This window comes from Podarcis muralis, chromosome 16 (genome assembly GCF_964188315.1).
Source record: "Podarcis muralis chromosome 16, rPodMur119.hap1.1, whole genome shotgun sequence".
In the NCBI taxonomy this organism is placed as follows: Eukaryota; Metazoa; Chordata; class Lepidosauria; order Squamata; family Lacertidae; genus Podarcis; species Podarcis muralis.
In genome coordinates this window covers 5,021,810-5,041,494 of record NC_135670.1, presented here as the reverse complement: position 1 = coordinate 5,041,494, position 19,685 = coordinate 5,021,810, and the positions used below count along the sequence as shown (strand labels likewise).

The window sequence follows — 19,685 nt, the reverse complement described above, 5'->3', positions numbered from 1 at the left end:
GGCAGTGGAAGACAGGAGGGCCTGGCGTGCTCTGGTCCAGGGGGTCACGAAGAGGCGGACACGACTAAACAACAACAACAACACATTCTGCATGGACTGGTTTCATGGCAACATGTGCAAATGGCTTGAGATACCTATTAGATCCATAAATTACCATACAGCATATATTCAGCACAAAAAAGGACAATTTGTTGTTGACAAAGGACAGCTGGACATATAAAGGGCCCCATTACCTTCAGTATCCAAGGGCCTCATCAATCCTAAATCCGGCCCTGGTCTCTCCCTGTTCAGTGGGGTTTCCCTCCCGGGAAGAAAAGTACTTATTTCCCGTGCATAAGGAGGTAAGGATCAGGCCAAAGGGGGCTCATCTAGTCCCCGCATCCTGTCCTCACAGCGGTCAACCAAATGCCCCCACGGGAAGCCCATGGTCAGGATCCGAACCCAAGACCCAAGCCTCCTCTCCTCGTGTTTCCAGCGAGTGGCATTCAGATGCATTGCTGAGCATAGCATAAAGGCAAAGGGACCCCTGACCATTAGGTCCAGTCGTGGCCGACTCTGGGGTTGCGGCGCTCATCTCGCTTTATTGGCCGAGGGAGCCGGTGTACAGCTTCTGGGTCATGAGGCCAGCATGACTAAGCCACTTCTGGCGAACCAGAGCAGCGCACGGAAACGCCGTTTACCTTCCCGCCAGAGTGGTACCTATTTATCTATTTGCACTTTGACGTGCTTTCGAGCTGCTAGGTTGGCAGGAGCAGGGACCGAGAAGCGGGAGCTCACCCCGTTGCGGGGATTCGAACTGTCAACCTTCTGATTGGCAGGTCCTAGGCTCTGTGGTTTAACCCACAACGCCACCTGCGTCCCAGGTGTTGCAGGTGGTAGCTGAGGATCAAGCTGTCTGAGTCCTGAAACCCTAGTGTTCTTAAGGTAAAGGTAAAGGGACCCCTGACCATTAGGTCCAGTCGTGGCCGACTCTGGGGTTGCGGCGCTCATCTCTCTTTATTGGCCAAGGGAACCGGCGTACAGCTTCCGGGTCATGTGGCCAGCATGACTAAGCCGCTTCTGGCGAACCAGAGCAGCGCACGGAAACACTGTTTACCCTCCCGCCGGAGTGGTATCTATTTATCTACTTGCACTTTGACGTGCTTTCGAGCCGCTAGGTTGGCAGGAGCAGGGACCGAGAAGCAGGAGCTCACCCCGTTGCGGGGATTCGAACCGCCGACCTTCTGATCAGCAAGTCCTAGGCTCTGTGGTTTAACCCACAGCGCCACCCGCGTCCCTGAGCATAGCATACTTCCTCCCCCCCTTTATTTTGCTTGGGAGCATAGCATTTGTTGTTGTTTAGTCGTTTAGTTGTGTCCGACTCTTTGTGACCTCCTGGACCAGAGCACGCCAGGCACTCCTGTCTTCCACAGTTTGGTCAAACTCATGCTGGTAGCTTCGCGAACACTGTCCCACCATCTCATCCTCTGTCGTCCCCTTCTCCTTGTGCCATCCATCTTTCCCAACATCAGGGTCTTTTCCAGGGAGTCTTCTCTTCTCATGAGGCGGCCAGAGTATTGGAGCCTCAGCTTCAGGATCTGTCCTTCCAGTGAGCACTGATTTCCTTCAGAATGGATAGATTTGATCTTCTTGCAGTCCATGGGACTCTCAAGAGTCTCCTCCAGCACCAGAATTCAAAAGCATCAATACTCCCGAGAAAGAAAAGCAAACTCGCTCAGCGACTCCTCCGGTCTGAAAGCGCCCCCTGTCGGCGCGCTGCGGAATCACGGAATGAGATTTGCTCCTTTGCAAACCCAGCCTTGCAATGTCAGCCCGGGAGGCGGCGGCGGCGGCGCGGAGGCTTCTGGGAGATGTAGTCTCCCTCTGCTTGCAGCTGCAACCGAGTCAGCTGGAGAACTACAGCTCCCAGGATTGCAAGAGCCAAGAGAGAGAGGAAGAGAAATTGGGTAGCTCTTCCAGGCTTGGTGCAAGGAAGGAAAAAAAGGGGGATCCTGTTTAGTTGCATTTCTTTGCAAAACATTAAGGGGTTTGCACCGGGAGGGAAAATGAACGTGGTCTTTGCAGTCAAGCAGTACATCGCGAAGATGATCGAGGAAAGCGGAACAGGCATGAAGGTGCTTCTGATGGACAAAGAGACGGTGAGCTCAGGGGGAGGGAGGAACGCAGGAACGCGCCAGGTACCCTTGCTCCATCCAGACCAGTGTTGCCAGCACGGGCTGGCAGCAGCAGCGGCTCTCCAGGGGTTTCAGGGCAGGGGTAATTCCCAGCCCTTCAGGGATGGAGCCGGGGATATTTTGCATGAAAAACGGGGGCTCTCTGGCATTCAGAGCCAGCCCGTCCCCTAAAACTGAAATCAAGATTCCAGTCCTCAAGGGGGTTCTAAATAGACTGATTTGAGCAGGTGAGGGTGGCTTGTACTGAAATCATTGGCCCATGGGGGCTTAGTGATGTCTACACTGGCTGGCAGTGGCTGGCCAGAGTCTCAGGGAGGAGATGCCACTGGAATTCGAACCCAGGACCGTCTGGATGGAATTCAGGGTGACAGGCAAAGTTCTCCGGTGATTCTGTGTTGCAGCTGTTGGTTGGGGCTTTGCTCAAAGTGATGTCTGCAGGCTTGCAACATCCCACTTACGGTGTACGGCCTCGGTCCTGTATACCTGAAGGAGCATCCCCATCTCCATCGTTCTGCCCGGACACTGAGGTCCAGCTCCGAGGGCTGCCTGGCGGTTCCCTCCCTGCGTGAAGTGAGGTTACAGGGAACCAGACAGAGGGCTTTTTCGGTGGTGGCACCCACCCTGTGGAACGCCCTCCCATCAGATGTCAAAGAGAAAAACAACTATTTTACTTTTAAAAGACAACTGAAGGCAGCCCTGTTTAGGGAAGTTTTTAATGTTTGACTCTGTATTGTTTTTAATATTTGGTTGGAAGCCACCCAGAGTGGCTGGGGAAACCCAGCCAGATGGGCGGGGTATAAATAACAAATTATTATTATTATTAAGCTGATTTCCAGCTCTGACTGTTGTGTTTCCTCATTTCAATTGGGCACAATGTGTGTGGGATCTTTCTTTCCACTAAATGCAGGGGCGTTGGACTTGATGGCCTTTGTGTGTGTGTGGGGGGGTACCTTGCAACTCCGCAGTTTTGTGATTTGAAGATTCCCTGCTCTAATGGACCACATCCCCTCCTTTGTGTCTCCATGGCCCCCTAGATGGTCCTGGACTCCCAGCAAGCCTGACACGGTGGGAGTTTGAGTCCTGCAACATCAGAGTCCTTCAGTGGAAGACCTTCTCCTAATAATAATAATAATAATAATAATTAATAAAGTAATAAATTATTTTACCCCACCCATCTGGCTGGGTTTCCCCAGCCACTCTGAGCAGCTTCCAACAAAAGATTAAAATGCAATAATTCATCAAATATTAAAAGCTTCCCTAAACAGGGCTGCTTTCAGATGTCTTCTAAAAGTCAGATAGTTGTTTATTTCCTTGACATCTGGTGGGAGGGCGTTCCACAGGGTGGAAGCCACCACCAAGAAGGCCCTCTGCCTGGTTCCCTGTAACTTTGCTTCTCTCAGTGAGGGAACCGCCAGAAGGCCCTCGGAGCTGGACCTCTTGTGGGGGGGCTGAACTATCTTTTTTTTGGGGGGGAGAATGAATTCCTATGCCCCACAAATAACCCAGAGATGCATTTTAAATAAAAGCACACATTCTACTCATGTAAAAACACTAGGCAGGCCCAACAAATAAAACGCACTGATTCCCGGGCCCGTTTACAGGCCGGATTTAGAAGGCTATTGGGCCGGAATCGGCCCAATCGCCTTCTAAATCTGGTCTGCGGACGGTCCGGGAATCAGTGTGTTTTTACATGAGTAGAATGTAAACAGTTCAATTTTAAATCAGTGTGTTTTTACATGAGTAGAATGTAAACAATTTAATGTAACAATTTAATGTCACGTCATGTGAACAATTTAAGTAATTTATTTAACTAAAACAATAACATTATTGCATATGTATCCATGTTTGTAGGGACGCGGGTGGCGCTGTGGGTAAAACCTCAGTGCCTAGGACTTGCCGATCGTATGGTCGGCGGTTCGAATCCCCGCAGCGGGGTGAGCTCCCATCTTTCGGTCCTAGCTCCTGCCCACCTAGCAGTTTGAAAGCACCCCTAAGTGCAAGTAGATAAATAAGTACCGCTTTATAGCGGGAAGGTAAACGGCGTTTCCATGTGCGGCTCTGGCTCGCCAGAGCAGCTTTGTCACGCTGGCCACGTGACCCGGAAGTGTCTCCGGACAGCGCTGGCCCCCGGCCTCTTGAGTGAGATGGGCGCACAACCCTAGAGTCGGACACGACTGGCCTGTACGGGCAGGGGTACCTTTACCTTTACCTTTACCTTATCCATGTTTGTTATGTGATGTGGTTCAACAGGGTTTTTTTTAAAAAAAAAAAACTTAGACTGAGTTTTAGCACAGATGAATTTTTTTTTAAAAAAATCCTTATTTCCTGATGACAATAGTGTAACTGAAATAGAAAGCTATCTTTAGAAAGATTTTTCCTCCAAAAGCATTTTATTGTAAAAATCCAATTTAAATTTTAAAAAAATCGGTTTAAAAAAAAAAATCTGATTTTTATTTTTTTTATAAAAAAAAACAACAATTGATTTTTATCCACCCTTCTGGCAGACCAGTATCGTGAGCATGGTGTACACGCAGTCTGAGATCCTGCAGAAGGAGGTGTACCTCTTTGAGCGCATCGATTCAGCCAATCGGGAGAACATGAAGCACCTGAAGGCCATCTGCTTCTTGAGACCCACCAAGGTGAGACAGGGCAAAAGGGAGCCTGTGCCAGAGGTGGGGAACATCTGGGGGAGCCATCCAGATGTTCTGGGCTCACCTCTCCCCACCGGCCATGCAGGGCCCTGGGAGCTTGCATGTTTATTGATTTCACACCAGAGTGGATTTGGTTTAAATCACTAGTCAGTAAGACTTGATTTAGATCTTTTCTTTTCTTTTTACAGAAAGACTCATTCTTGCTGGTATAATCTTAATATTCACAACCAGGTGGTTTCATTTTTTGAATAATAAATTTTCAGAGTAGTTTTTACGGTTATATCAAAAATTACTGATTTGGCTGTACTATTAGAAATACATTGACAGATAATTATGAAATTATTGTGAGGTTTAATAAGATAACTGTTTATATTTGGACAGCTTTCCTGCTGTACTTTATTGGAAGGAGAAAAATAATCACTTCCTTAATAACAATTTATTTAACTAAAACAATAACGTTATAGCATATGTATCCATGTTTGTTAACTGATGTGGTTAAACGATTACAAAAAAAAAAAAACTTGGACTGAGTTTTAGCATACATGAAAAACTTAAATCCTCATTTCCTATTGATTAGCCTTTGGACTATAATGTAACTTAATCTATCTTTAGAAAGATTTTTCCTCCAAAAGCATTTTATTTAAAAATCCAATATAAATCCAAAAAAAAAATTGATTTTTTGGTATATATTTTTTAAAAAACGTTGATTTTTATCCACCCTGTTTCAAACCCTAAGGGCAGGCGACGACAATCAAATATATAGCTATAGGAAACAACTTGAAAATTACCAGGAGTGAGATGAAATACTTTGCTTTCCGTAACTGGTTTAAGGACTTAATTTCTCACCTCACTGTGGTTTCTGGATGGGTTGTCTTTTCAGGAAAACGTGGATTACCTCATCCAGGAGCTGCGACGTCCGAAATACAGCACCTATTTTATTTGTAAGTATGGAAAGCCTCTAGGTGTGTTGCGTTTTCCTAACAGCACAGCGTAGTGGTTAGAGCTGGACCTGGGAGAGACTCGGGTTCAAATCCCCCCACTTGGTCATGAAGTTCCCTGGGTGTCCCCTTGGGCCAGGTCCTGCCGTCTCTCAGCCCAACTTGCCTCACAGGGCTGTTGTGGCGATTGCATGAGAAGTGGGGGGAGCATCACCTTGAGCTGCATGGAGAAGAAGGTGTCATAGAAATGCAAAAAATAAAAAATAAATTCTCCCCTGACATGTTTCAAAATAATAATAATAATTTATTATGTGTACCCCGCCCATCTGGCTGAGTTTCCCCAGCCACTTTGGGCGGCTTCCAGCAGAATATTAAAATACAGTGGTACCTCAGGTTAATATGCTTCAGGTTACATACGCTCCAAGTTACAGACTCCGCTAACCCAGAAATAGTGCTTCAGGTTAAGAACTTTGCTTCATTTCAGGATGAGAACAGAAATCGTGCTCCAGTGGCGCGGCAGCAGCAGGAGGCTCCATTAGCTAAAGTGGTGCTTCAGGTTAAGAATAGTTTGAGCTTAAGTACGGACCCCCGGAACGAATTGAGTACTTAACCCAAGGTTTTTGTTGTTGTTGTTTAGTAGTTTAGTTGTGTCCGACTCTTTGTGACCCCCTGGACCAGAGCACGCCAGGCACTCCTGTCTTCCACTGCCTCCCGCAGTTTGGTCAAACTCAGGCTGGTAGCTTCGAGAACACTATTCAACCATCTCTGTCGTCCCCTTCTCCTTGTGCCCTCCATCTTTCCCAACATCAGGGTCTTTTCCAGGAGTCTTCTCTTCTCATGAGGTGGCCAAAGTCTTGGAGCCTCAACTTCAGGATCTGTCCTTCCAGTGAGCACTCAGGGCTGATTTCCTTCAGAATGGAGAGGTCTGATCTTCTTGCAGTCCATGGGACTCTCAAGAGTCTCCTCCAGCACCAGAATTCAAAAGCATCCATTCTTCGGCGATCAGCCTTCTTTATGGTCCAGCTCTCACTTCCACACATCACTACTGGGAAAACCATAGCTTTAACTATATGGATCTTTGTTGGCAAGGTGATGTCTCTGCTTTTTAAGATGCTGTCTAGGTTTGCCATCGCCTTTCTCCTAAGAAGCAGGCATCTTTTAATTTCGTGGCTGCTGTCACCATCTGCAGTGATCAGGGAGCCCAGGAAAGTAAAATCTCTCACTGCCTCCATTTCTTCCCCTTCTATTTGCCAGGAGGTGATTAACCCGAGGTACCACTGTACAATGATTCATCAAGTGGTTCTTTTTCATGCATGCGTTAGCTGCCTTGGACCTCTCCTTTGAGAGAACGCCGCATCTTTTAAAAATAAGCGATTCTCATTGATAGCTGCATTAACCACAAATGTTCGGTTATTTTGGGATGGCGTGAGCTGACCCAGACAGGCCTCTAGAGGTCATCCTCGGCTTGCGCAATTGCCCCGATGGAGCACAACAGCTGCTTGGTTTGCAGCCTAAGGCTGCTTTTGTTCCTTGCTCCTGGAAGACTTCGATGGGGAGAAAGTGAAGAGTGAATAGGGCCCATGGACTATATGGAACTTGCTGAACTGACTGGGAGACTCCGAAACCAGAGAGAAGAGACTTTGGAAGAAGATTGGAAGAAGTTTAAAGAATATCTGAAAAAAATATGTTAATCTTTAAATCTTAGAATAGCTTCGGAAGTGGATACAGGATGTAGGGTTAGAAGACAGTGTATTTTAAAATAGTATTATTTGTAAAGGATAAAATGTGAAGATTATTATGGTAAAAGTGTGATAGAAAATGGTTAAAAATTATGATATATGTAAACTCCTAAAGATGAGGTAAAATGAAAATCAGATGGGGGGACTTGGGGAAGCTCACCTAACAATGTTTAGAAAAAATAAGGATAAGACAAGAATTTGTTTGTACAGTGGTACCTCAGGTTAAGTACTTAATTCGTTCCGGAGGTCCATACTTAACCTGAAACTGTTCTTAACCTGAAGCACCACTTTAGCTAATGGGGCCTTCTGCTGCCACTGCTGCAATTTCTGTTCTCATCCTGAAGCAAAGTTCTTAACCCAAGGTACTATTTCTGGGTCAGCAGAAAGCGTATGTAACCTGAAGCGTATGTAACCCAAGGTACCACTGTATTGTTTGTTTTTCTGTTTGTGTTGTTTATTTGTGTTATAAAATGAATAAAAAAATTGGGGGGGGGGGAGTGGGTAGGGCCCACTGTGGAAGAGACCCACATTCCACCCAGCGACCGTTGTTTCCTCCTTCCACCTGTCGCTTATCCTGCTGCCTTTGTCTCCCTGCCTCCTTCCAGATTTCAGCAACGTCATCAGCAAGAGCAACGTCAAGTCTCTGGCCGAAGCCGACGAGCAGGAAGTTGTGGCAGAAGTCCAGGTACGTCTACGGTCAACGAGCCACAAGTCCCGGAAGTCTCTTGGCTTCCTTTTTTAAACATTTTATTTATACTTTTCAGGTTTATACATTCCACTTTAAAATCATATCAACATTTCTAAACTTGGCTTCCTTCCCTCTCTTTCAGCGGCTCCTTAAATTTATTTTTAACATCTTCTGCGCATCCTAAGTAACTTAATTTGCTCATTTATTCATCTTATTTAAATATATATAGTCGCACCTTGGGTCCCGAACGCCTTGCGAGTCGAATGTTTTGGCTCCCGAACGCTGCAAAACTGGAAGTGAGTGTTCCGGTTTGTGAACGTTCTTTTGGAACCCGAATGTCTGACTTGGCTTCTGATTGGCTGCAGGAGCTTCATACAGTGGACGCTCGGATTGCGAACGTGATCCGTGTGGGATGCACGTTCACAACCCGCAGTGTTCGCAACCGACATCTGCGCACGCGCGGGTTGCGATTCGGCACTTCTGCGCATGCGCAAAGTGCGATTTAGCGCTTCTGCGCATGCATGGCCGCCGAAACCCGGAAGTAACCTGTTCCGGTACTTCCAGGTTTCGGCGGTCCGCAACCCAAAAAACCGCTACCTGAAGCGTCTGCAACCCAAGGTATGACTGTACAAGCAAAAATAGGGTGAAAAATGAGGAAGTGCTTATATATTGTAATATGGAAAACTTAATAAAATATTATAAAAAAGAGGAAAGGCTCCCTGCTGCTTTGGAGATGGTGAGGCGGACTGGTGCTGTTGCAGTATAATTTGGTGCAACGATTTATCGCAGCCCCCAGGCCCTTGAGCGTCTCTCCTTGCCCAACTCTTCACGGTCCATGAGGCAGGCAATCCTGTTCTCCTCAAAGCAGTGACCACTCCTGCCCCTGCTTTATACTCAACCTCACTTTGCCACACGTTGACACCAGGCCTGGTCACCAGCGTTAAATGCCGTATTTTTCGCTCCATAGGGCGCACCTGGTTTTCCGAGGGGGAAATCAAGGGGGGAAATATGATTCCCCCCCCCCCCAGCTCTGGGAGCATTCTGGAATTCCCCCACCTTGGAGAAAAGCCAGCAGAAGCCGCACACCCTTTAAAGAGCGCATGGCTTTTGCGTGCTTTTGCAGGAGGTGGGGGAATTCCCCCATCTCCCACAAAAGCCCACAGGAGCCCCGCACCCTTTAAGGAGCGCACGGCTCCTGCGGGCTTTTCTACGAGGAGGGAGAAGGGACTGACACGGCCAGTCAGTCGCTTCTCCCTCCATGGGGAAAAGCCTCAAAGACCATGTTGGGGAGCAAGGGGAAGGCGGCGCCCCGCCTTCCCGCTGCCCCCCGAGCTTGTGGGGTTGGTGGTGGGGGGAAGTGCTGCTTTCCCCCACCGCCAGCCTCAAAGACCAGACTCTCCTGGCTTCAGCGAAAGGAACCTGAAGCCTCCGGAACGCAGCAGGAACTCGTGCTGCGCTCCAAAGGCTTCAGGCGGCTATCACTGAAGCCAAGGAGCCTGCATTCGCTCCATAGGACACACACACATTTCCCCTTAATTTTTGGAGGGGGGAAAGTGCGTCCTATAGAGGGGAAAATACGGTAGCTTCTCAGGCATCGCCGTGACACTGAGTCTCTCCCGCTTCTCGCCTGGCAGGAATTCTACGGAGACTACATCGCCGTGAACCCGCACGTGTTCTCTCTCAACATCTCTGTCTGCTGTCAGGTAGGTGGTGTGAGAGGAATCCTGGTAACTTCCAGGCCTCCTCACAACTTTCAGCGCCGGTTCCCAGATTCTTCAGGAGAAGCCGTGGCTGTCCAAAGGGGTGCGATAGCTGCGTCAAATATCTGGTGCAGATGGAGGTGTCGAAAGTCACCTAGCAGCAGACTAGGCGAGATGTTTTGTTGTAGCAGAGTGCAAGAGGTTGGGTGGCTGTCCTGTCATGGGTACATTGCAGGGGGTTGGACAAGATGACCCTGGGGTCCCTCCTGACGCGGGTGGCGCTGTGGTCTAAACCACTGAGCCTCTTGGGCTTGCCGATTAGAAGGTTGGCGGTTCGAATCCCCACGACGGTGGTGAGCTCCCGTTGCTCTGTCCCAGTTCCTGCCAACCTAGCAGTTCGAAAGCACACCAGTGCAAGTAGATAAATAGGTACCACTGTGGCAGGAAGGTAAACGGCGTTTCCATGTACTCTGGTTTTCGTCATGGTGTCCCATTGCGCCAGAAGTGGTTTAGTCACGCTGGCCACCTGACCCAGAAAAGCTGTCTGTGAACAAACACCGGCTCCCTCGGCCTGAAAGCGAGATGAGTGTTGCAACCCCATAGTCACCTTTGACTGGACTGAACTGTCCAGGGGTCCTTTACCTTTACCTCTACGATTCTGTAGGTGCTCCCAGAGCATCGCCTAAGCAGGCTGCCGGCCGCTTTCGTTGCATATTTTTATGTCGTGAACTTCCCCTGTCAATGGAGAAATCAGAGGGCTCCCTTGGACAAAAAACAAGGACACCAGCCAGGAATACCAGAGCAAAACAGCAGCCAGTAGGCTTGGTCTTTATTGGTCTTTACAAGGTGGAACAAGATGGAAGCCCTGAACAAAAGAGCACCCAAACTTTTATTAGGCTGAGACCCTATCTGCTTGTGGACTGCCTAGCCAGAGTGGTGCATGCTCTGGTTATCTCCCGCTTGGACTACTGCAATGCGCTCTACGTGGGGCTACCTTTGAAGGTGACCCGGAAACTACAACTAATCCAGAACGCAGCAGCCAGACTGGTGACTGGGAGCGGCCGCTGAGACCATATAACACCGGTCTTGAAAGACCTACATTGGCTCCCAGTACGTTTCCGAGCACAATTCAAAGTGTTGGTGCTGACCTTTAAAGCCCTAAATGGCCTCGGTCCAATATACCTGAAGGAGCGTCTCCACCCCCATCGTTCAGCCCGGACGCTGAGGTCCAGCGCTGAGGGCCTTCTGGCGGTTCCCTCATTGCGAGAAGCAAAGCTACAGGGAACCAGGCAGAGGGCCTTCTCGGTAGTGGCGCCCGCCCTGTGGAACGCCCTCCCACCAGATGTCAAAGGGAACAACAACTACCAGACTTTTAGAAGACATCTGAAGGCAGCCCTGTTTAGGGAAGCTTTTAATGTTTGATGTATCACAGTATTTTAATATTCTTTTGGAAGCCGCCCAGAGTGGCTGGGGAAGCCCAGCCAGATGGGCGGGGTATAAATAATATATTATTATTATTATTATTATTATTATTATTATTATTATTATTATTATTATTTTTATTTTTATTTTTATTATTAGCTGCTAATCCCCATGTTACAACCCCCCATACTACATCACTAATACATCATGATGTTCCATTAACACTCCGTGATCTTTTGCAGTGTGCAAATGTAATAAATGAAATAAAACCAAACAGGCCTTGCTCGGCTCTCATATTCGCCATATTTTTTTAGGGCCACAGCTGGGACCAGGCTCAGCTCTCCAGGACCACCCAAGGCTTGACCGCTCTGCTCCTGTCCCTGAAGAAATGTCCCATGATCCGCTACCAGCTCTCTTCTGAACCAGCCAAGAGGCTGGCAGAGTGCGTCAAGGTTCGTTCCTATTTAGTAAAAGTATTTGTATGACACTGCCTAATGGATTATTATTTTTTAAAGAGAACATCAGGGCAGTGCTCAACAAAGTGCTTGTGATAAATCGTAAAACACCCTTTGCCTCTTCCACAAGTCTCTCAAGAGATAAGGGATAAGTAACATCTAATTTGGGACGCAGGTGGTGCTGTGGGTTAAACCACAGAGCCTAGGGCTTGCCGATCAGAAGGTCGGCGGTTCGAATCCCCGCGACAGGGTGAGCTCCTGTTGCTCGGGCCCTGCTCCTGCCAACCTAGCAGTTTGAAAGCACACCAGTGCAAGTAGGTAAATAGGTACCACTCCAGCGGGAAGGTAAACGGCTTTTCCGTGCGCTGCTCTGGTTCGCCAGAAGCGGCTTAGTCATGATGGCCACATGACCCAGAAGCTGTAACCCGGCTCCTTTGGTCAGTAAAGCAAAATGAGCGCCGCAACTCCAGAGTTGTCCACGACTGGACATAATGGTCAGGGGTCCCTTCACCTATACCTTTAACATCTAATTCAGAGCTTTCCAAACTGTGTATCGTGACGTGTTTTGTGTGTCGGAAGCAGTGGGCAGGTGTGTTGTGTCACACAAACTCGCCCCACCCTCCTCCCGGGGCTGGAAAGGGGTTAGTTTAACCTCTGGTTTGCTAGTAAAACTGAATTACCGTGTCACAAAGTGATGCGTGTCTAAAAAGTGTGTCGTCAACATGAAAAGTTTGGAAAGCCCTGATCTGATTGGTTGGAAATGTTTCTTGATGTAACACACAGCTTTTTATTCTCAGCAGTCCTTGTGCCTCTGGAGGTTTCTCAGCTGTTGTGTTTCTCTAGATCTTGCAAGTCACGAGCGCCACACTTTTTGCTCTCTCGTTTCTCAGGACGGCACCTTGCACTTACCTGTCTGTTATCTTACTGGAAATATCTGGATAACCAGCTTTATCATTTCTTCTGTTGACTATATGATCCCGTGCCAACCTTGGTTCGGTTTGGTTTCGTTTTTATGTGCTTGCTCTATTTAGTTTTTTGGGTTATATGTTTATTAAAACAAAAAAACTGTTTTATTTGAACTTGGGGCCCATCTAGCTTAGTACAGTGGTACCTCGGGTTACAGACGCTTCAGGTTACAGACTCCACTAACCCAGAAATAGTACCTCAGGTTAAGAACTTTGCTTCAGGATGAGAACAGAAATCGTGCTCCAGCGGCAGCAGGAGGCCCCATTAGCTAAAGTGGTGCTTCAGGTTAAGAACAGTTTCAGGTTAAGAACAGACCTCCGGAACGAATTTAGTACTACTGCTGGCTGGCAGCAGTAGCTTTCTAGATTTCAGGCAGGGGCCTAACTGGAGAGGCCCCTGGAGACTGAAGCTGCAGGACAAGCAATTGCTCTCCCACTCAGCCAAAAAAGGTCACAGGCGAGTCTTTTTTGCCTTCCAGTGTCAGGGTAGAAAAACTAAGTTTGCAATCCCTGTGCACAGGACCTTTTCACACCTTAACTACCTGACTAGCCTATTCCTTTCCTCCCCTCCAAACAGCAAGTGATTACGAAAGAGTATGAGCTTTTTGACTTCCGTCGCACCGAAGTCCCTCCGTTGCTGCTGCTCCTGGACCGCTCGGATGACGCCATCACTCCGCTCCTGAACCAGGTGAGAGCCTCCCTGTCGCCTTGTCTTTAAATGGGAATCTGTGGGTCTGCCTTCTACCTGGGAGGAGGAGGAGGTGTCGGAAGCCAGAGAGGTAACAGATCTTAGCCAGCGGAGAGTCTGTGGCAAAGAGCAGTCCGGAGGTGGGAGGCCAAGAGGCAGAGATAAGAGGCACAGGTGTCTCCCCCTCCTGCTGCAGCAAGCTCCCCTCCCTCCTGGCCTCCCAAGACCAGAAGAGGCATGAAACGGGAGGAGCAAAGGCAGGTGTGCCGGCATAGTCTCAGATTGCTTGGGAAAAACTCCGGAGAGGATGGGACTTAGTCCCCACAACTGCCTCACAGACAGGGCCGTCTTTTTTTAAATATATTTTTATTGAACAATTTTAAAAAATTACCAATCAATATAACCATTTACATTCCCCCCCCTTTATCCCCTCCACCTCAGCTCCTCTCTCTGGTTTCTTTGCACATATTATCCTCTGCATATTGTAAAATTGTACATATCATTGCCTTATTTATCACATAGGCAGGGCCGTCTTTACCCAGGGGTGGAAGGGGTGCAGGGCACCCGGGCGCTGAATTTTGGGGGGCACCTGGTGCCTGCCGCTCAAGCCGCCAAAGCTCTTATCTACCGGTTATGAAATAATAAATAATTTTGATCAAGCTAGAAAAACAAAATACATATATACCCAGATAATACCGAAATGTCACTAAAGGACTTTCGACGTTGTGTGCTCATTTACCAAAGACACGCTGCGCCAGCGGCGGCGCTTGTCATTCACAATGGTGGCGCTTCTCAGACTCAACGCTGCCGCTTGTCATTCTCAATGGTGTCGTGCACGCAAAATTAACTAAATTTGGGGGCGCTGGGCGGATCTTTGCACCCCAGTGACCCATATGGTAAAGACGGCCTTGCTCATAGGGGCAAGACCTACTGCTTATTGGCCTGGCACTCCTGAGCACACCTTGTTTTTTCTGATAAAGAGTTCACCTACTCGGTGTGATTTATTGCTGGCCCGCCCAAACACTAAACCAAGCGCCACTGGTCCATCTAGGTCATCATTGCCTACACTGGCTGGCAGTGTCATGGTCCGGTTCACGGGCGATCCAAGTCCCAGCTGGGGACGTCAGGACCGGGGGGAAGATGGTGGGGTGGGAGCAGGAACAGGGGTCCAGAAGCCAGGAGTCGGGAAGCCAAGAGTCCGAGGGTCAGAGAGCTGGGAGTCACGAAGTCAGGGGTCCGAGGATCAAGAAGCAAGGAGTCACGAAGTCAGGGGTCCGAGGGTCAAGAAGCAAGGAGTCACGAAGTCAGGGGTCCGAGGATCAAGAAGCAAGGAGTCACGAAGTCAGGGGTCCGAGGGTCAAGAAGCAAGGAGTCACGAAGTCAGGGGTCCGAGGATCAAGAAGCAAGGAGGCACGAAGTCAGGGGTCTGAGGATCAAGAAGCAAGGAGTCAAACACAACAAGGCAGGGGATGTGTTGCTGTGGCAAAGAGCTGAAGGGAAATGCTGACCTTATATCCCTTCCCGGCTCTTGCCACCAGGTGCAGTGAGTTACCAATTGGCCTCACCTGTGCGGCCGTGCCTTGCCTCTCCAGAACAAACTTAGGAAGGCCCCAGTCTTGGTCACAGGGCCTGGCTTCTGCACGCACACCCGACAGGCAGCAGCTCCCCGGGGTTTCAGATGGAGATGTTTAGAGATGCCTGCGAAAGTCCCAATGATCCTTTTCCAAATTTTGGAACTTTTCTTGCTTCTGTTTACTCTTCTGACTCTCTTTTCCTCTCTGCGTAGTGGACATATCAGGCAATGGTTCATGAGCTGCTTGGGATTAACAACAACCGCATCGATCTCTCGCGAGTCCCGGGCATAAGTAAGGACCTCCGGGAGGTGGTCTTGTCGGCCGAGAACGACGAGTTTTACGCCAACGTAAGTCTTTTGGAATGTACCTTTTATCACATGTGGTGGTCATGTAGGCTTTCTGGGAAATGATATATAACGAACTGAAAAAAATGTTTTAAATAACTTTTGTTTAAAACAAAACAAAACCCAGAAGTCTTTTTGTTAGGAATTATAGGTACTGATATCCCAAAGGAACAGAAAAGACTCTTTATGTATGCAACAACAGCAGCATAAATGCTATTAGCCCAGAGATGGAAGGAAGAAAGAGTCCCTGTCAGAGAGGGATGGCAAACCAAGCTGTTAAGACTATGCCGAAATAGCAAAACTGACTGGAAAGCTCAGGGGCCAAGAAGACAAGAAATTCAATAAAGAATGGTGAAAAAATTATAATTTATTTAGGAGACCACTGTAAGCAGATGAAAACATTAGCAGGATTTTAATCTCACTTGTAATGGAGCAAATACTATGGACAATATGGATACAGTGGTACCTTGGTTCTCAAACACCTTGGTACTCAAACAACTTGGAACCCAAACACTGCAAAGCCAGAAGTAAGTGTTCCACTTTGCGAACTTTTTTCGGAAGCCAAACGTGCTCCGTTTTGAGTGCCACACTTCCGTTTTGAGTGTTACTCTGAGGTCTGTCTGGTTTTGCTATTTATTTTTGTTTTTGCGGCCCTTTTGTTTTTGTGACTGTGTGCGACCCAGTCCAGTTACTGATTGATTGATTGTGTGACTGCAGTACATTGTCTATTGCTTTCATTTTATGGATCAACGATCTCGTTAGATAGTAAAATTCATGTTAAATTGTTGTTTTGGGGGTTGTTTTTAAAAGTCCGGAACGGATTAATCCACTTTGCATTACTTTCTATGGGAAAGTGCGCCTTGGTTTAGGAACACTTTGGTTTTGGAACGGACTTCCGGAACGGGTTAAGTTTGAGGACCGAGGTACCACTGTAGATATAAAATACAGATTATGAAATAATATGCAGTTGAAAATCTTGACAATAGGACCCATGGAGGTGATGGGGGAGAAGTCCCGAGATTCAGAGCAATCTCTTTATATGGATGTGTATTTGGTATGGTTATAAATTTATATTTGTAAAATCAAATACAAACCATTAAAAAGAAGTCTTTTGGGGACGGCCCTATAGGATGCTGGACGAGATGCTGGGGCCCCCTTTGGCTTCTTCTAGCAACATCCAGACCCCCCTGACATTTCCTTCGATCCGCTGCTTTTTCTTGTTTGCAGAACATGTACCTAAACTTTGCGGAAATCGGAAGCAACATCAAGAACCTGATGGAAGACTTCCAGCGGAGGAAGCCTAAGGAGCAGCAGAAACTGGAATCCATCGCAGACATGAAGGTAGCTTGGAATAGTAATGATAATAATAAAATTTTATTTATATCCCACCCTCCCCAGCCGAAATCTGGCTCAGAGCGGCTAACAACAATAAAATAATACAGCATTCTAGGGAAGGGCCATCAGCAAACACTTGCCCAGGAGCAGGGAGCTTGCAAGACTTTTGGTCCGGGGGAAATGGCAGACCAAGTTAATGGAATATGCAGAAATGGCGAGACTGACGGGAAAGATCAGAAACCATGAAGCTCAAGTATTCTTAAAAGATTGGAATAATTTTTTATAATATACTTAAAAGACCACTGTAGGCAGTTAAAATCATTGGCAGGGATACAATGACACTTGTAATGTGAAATGGTAACTACGATTATACCACAGATGGATAACGGTAAAAAATGCAGAAAAAAGAAAGATAATTTTTATTTTTATTTTTTTGGAAATGGAACCCATAGAGGGAGGGGAAGAGGTCCGAAGGTTTCAAAAGAACCTTTTTATTTTTATGTTTTGGAATGGTTAAAATTATTATGTATAAATTCATGTAAAACCAATAAAATTTTTATTTAAAAAAACAGTTTTGGACTGGGACCTGGAGGAGACCTGGGTTCAAATCCCCACACAGCCGTGAAGCTTGACTCGGGGCCAATCATTGCCTTTTAGCGTGGGTATGCAAACTTAAGACCTGGGGGCCGGATGCGGCCCAATCACCTTCTCAATCCGGCCCACGGACGGTCCAGGAATCGGCGTGTTTTTACATGAGTAGAATGTGTCCCTTTATTTAAAATGCATCTCTGGGGCATAGGAATTAGTTCATTTTTATTTTTTTTCAAAATATAGTCTGGCCCCCCACAAGGTTTGAGGGACAGTGGACTGGCCCCTGCTGAAAAGTTTGCTGATCCCTGCCTTTTAGCCTGATCATGGTGCTGTGGGTTAAACCACAGAGCCTAGGACTTGCCGATCAGAAGGTCGGCGGTTCGAATCCCTGTGATGGGGTGAGTTCCCGTTGCTTGGTCCCTGCTCCTGCCAACCTAGCAGTTCAAAAGCACACCAGTGCAAGTAGATAAATAGGTACCACTCTGGTGGGAAGGTAAACGGCCTTTCCGTGCGCTGCTCTGGTTCGCCAGAAGCGGCTTAGTCATGCTGGCCACATGACCCGGAAGCTGTACGCCGGCTCCCTCGGCCAGTAAAGCGAGATGAGCACCGCAACCCCAGAGTCTTCCGCAACTGGACCTAATGGCCAGGGGTCCCTTTACCTTTACCTCACAGGGTTCTTAGCAGGATAAAACAGGGAGAACTTTGGGTGCCACCTTGAGCTAAGTTGAGGAAACGTGATTCAGCAGCCGGGCTCTGAGATGTCCTCTCCCCTTCCTCTCCATCCTTCAGGCCTTTGTGGAGAACTACCCTCAGTTCAAGAAGATGTCTGGCACGGTTTCCAAGCACGTCACGGTGGTGGGGGAGCTGTCCCGGCTGGTGAGCGAGAGGAACTTGCTGGAGGCTTCGGAGGTGGAGCAGGAGCTCGCCTGCCAGAACGATCACTCCAGCGCTTTGCAGGTACCCCAAGCCCTGAGCCTGGAGCCTTCTCCAAAACCCTAAATAAATAAATCCCCTCTTGGCGCACTGTACGTTATAATAATAATAATAATAATAATAATAATAATAATAATAATAATAATAATAATAATTTATTTATATCCCGCTCTCCCCAGCCAAAGCTGGACTCAGAGCGGCTAACAACAATAAAAGTACAGTGGTACCTCTGGATTCGAACAGAATCCGTTCCAGAGCCCTGTTCGCATCCTGAAGCGAACGCAACCCGCATATCCCAAAGCATATTTAACCCGAGGTATAACTGTAACACAGCATTCTAAAATCAATTCAGAATCAAATTAATGGCAACCATTGGGCTAGAGTGCGATGAGGATTACAGACTGTGACTTGGCCAAAGGCCTGGTGGAACAGCTCTGTCTTGCAGGCCCTGCGGAAAGTTGTCAAGTCCCACAGGGCCCTAGTCTCTTGTGACAGAGCGTTCCACCAAGTCGGGGCCAGTACTGAAAAGGCCCTGGCTCTGGTTGAGGCCAGCCTAACTTCCCTGTGGCCCGGTATCTCCAAGACGTTTTTGTTTGAAGACCGTAAGGTCCTCCGTGGGACATACCAGGAGAGGCATTCCCATAGGTTCGAGGGTCCTAGGCCGTATAGGGCTTTAAAGGTTAAAACCAGCACCTTAAACCTGACCCTGTACTCCACCGGGAGCCAGTGCAGCTGGTATAGCACCGGGTGAATGTGATCCCATGCCGCGGAAGCATTAGAATGCATCTGATTTTCCCAGCCCAGCTCAGAGATGTTAACAGATTCTTTTTGGTTTATAGACCCAAAACCAAACCCTGACTTCGGATCATGGCTTGCTGGCAGAAAACAAACCACAGTTCTTTTTTTTATAATAAATTTTTTATTATATTTCAACCAATTATACATTTTAACGCAAATACAACAAATTATCTCTGTTTTGAACTTCCTTCAGCGTCTTTGAGAGTCATCCGATTTCTTATCTCTAATACGCATTCCCTTTTTTATATTGCCATTATTTCTCCTTAGTCCCATTATTTTTGATAAACAATACTTATTTACCTTTTACAGTGCCTCTTGAAAAACCACTAACGTTGTGTTTATACCACATGTATTTTCCAGATAATCAACCAGTTTTCCCCAGTCCTCGATGAACTTTTGGTCTTTTGTATACCTAATTTTTCCAGTTAGTTTATCTAATTCCGCATAGTCTATCAGTTTTAGTCTCCATTCTTCTGTCGTCGGTATCTCTTCTTGTTTCCACTTTTGGGCCAACAGAATTCTGGCTGCCGTTACAGCATATTGGAAAAGTTTAAAGTCCTTTCTTCTTACGTCCTTTCCTATCATTCCTAAAAGAAAAGCTTCCATTTTTTTTCACAAAAGTATATCTCAACATTTTTTTCATCTCATTATATATCATTTCCCAGAAACTTTTAACTTTTTTGCATTCCC

The 19,685-nt window shown here is 47.4% G+C and overlaps 1 protein-coding gene across 3 annotated transcripts in view; it reads left to right on the top strand.

Annotated features, from left to right (window-relative positions):
* Positions 1-19,685, top strand: part of VPS45 (vacuolar protein sorting 45 homolog) — a 65,681-nt gene that overhangs the window by 19,258 nt on the left and 26,738 nt on the right. Inside the window, exons 1-10 of one of the 3 annotated variants that reach the window (XM_028709167.2) lie at positions 1,906-2,138; positions 4,679-4,813; positions 5,706-5,766; positions 8,108-8,187; positions 9,825-9,893; positions 11,627-11,764; positions 13,310-13,420; positions 15,207-15,341; positions 16,566-16,679; positions 18,054-18,221. In XM_028709167.2, the coding sequence (XP_028565000.2) occupies positions 2,046-2,138; positions 4,679-4,813; positions 5,706-5,766; positions 8,108-8,187; positions 9,825-9,893; positions 11,627-11,764; positions 13,310-13,420; positions 15,207-15,341; positions 16,566-16,679; positions 18,054-18,221 (1,104 nt within the window). In that variant the 5' untranslated portion in view covers positions 1,906-2,045. Of the gene's footprint in view, positions 1-1,904; positions 2,139-4,678; positions 4,814-5,705; positions 5,767-8,107; positions 8,188-9,824; positions 9,894-11,626; positions 11,765-13,309; positions 13,421-15,206; positions 15,342-16,565; positions 16,680-18,053; positions 18,222-19,685 lie in introns of those variants that run through there. The other 2 variants (XM_077920192.1, XM_077920193.1) reach the window with 2 other exon arrangements.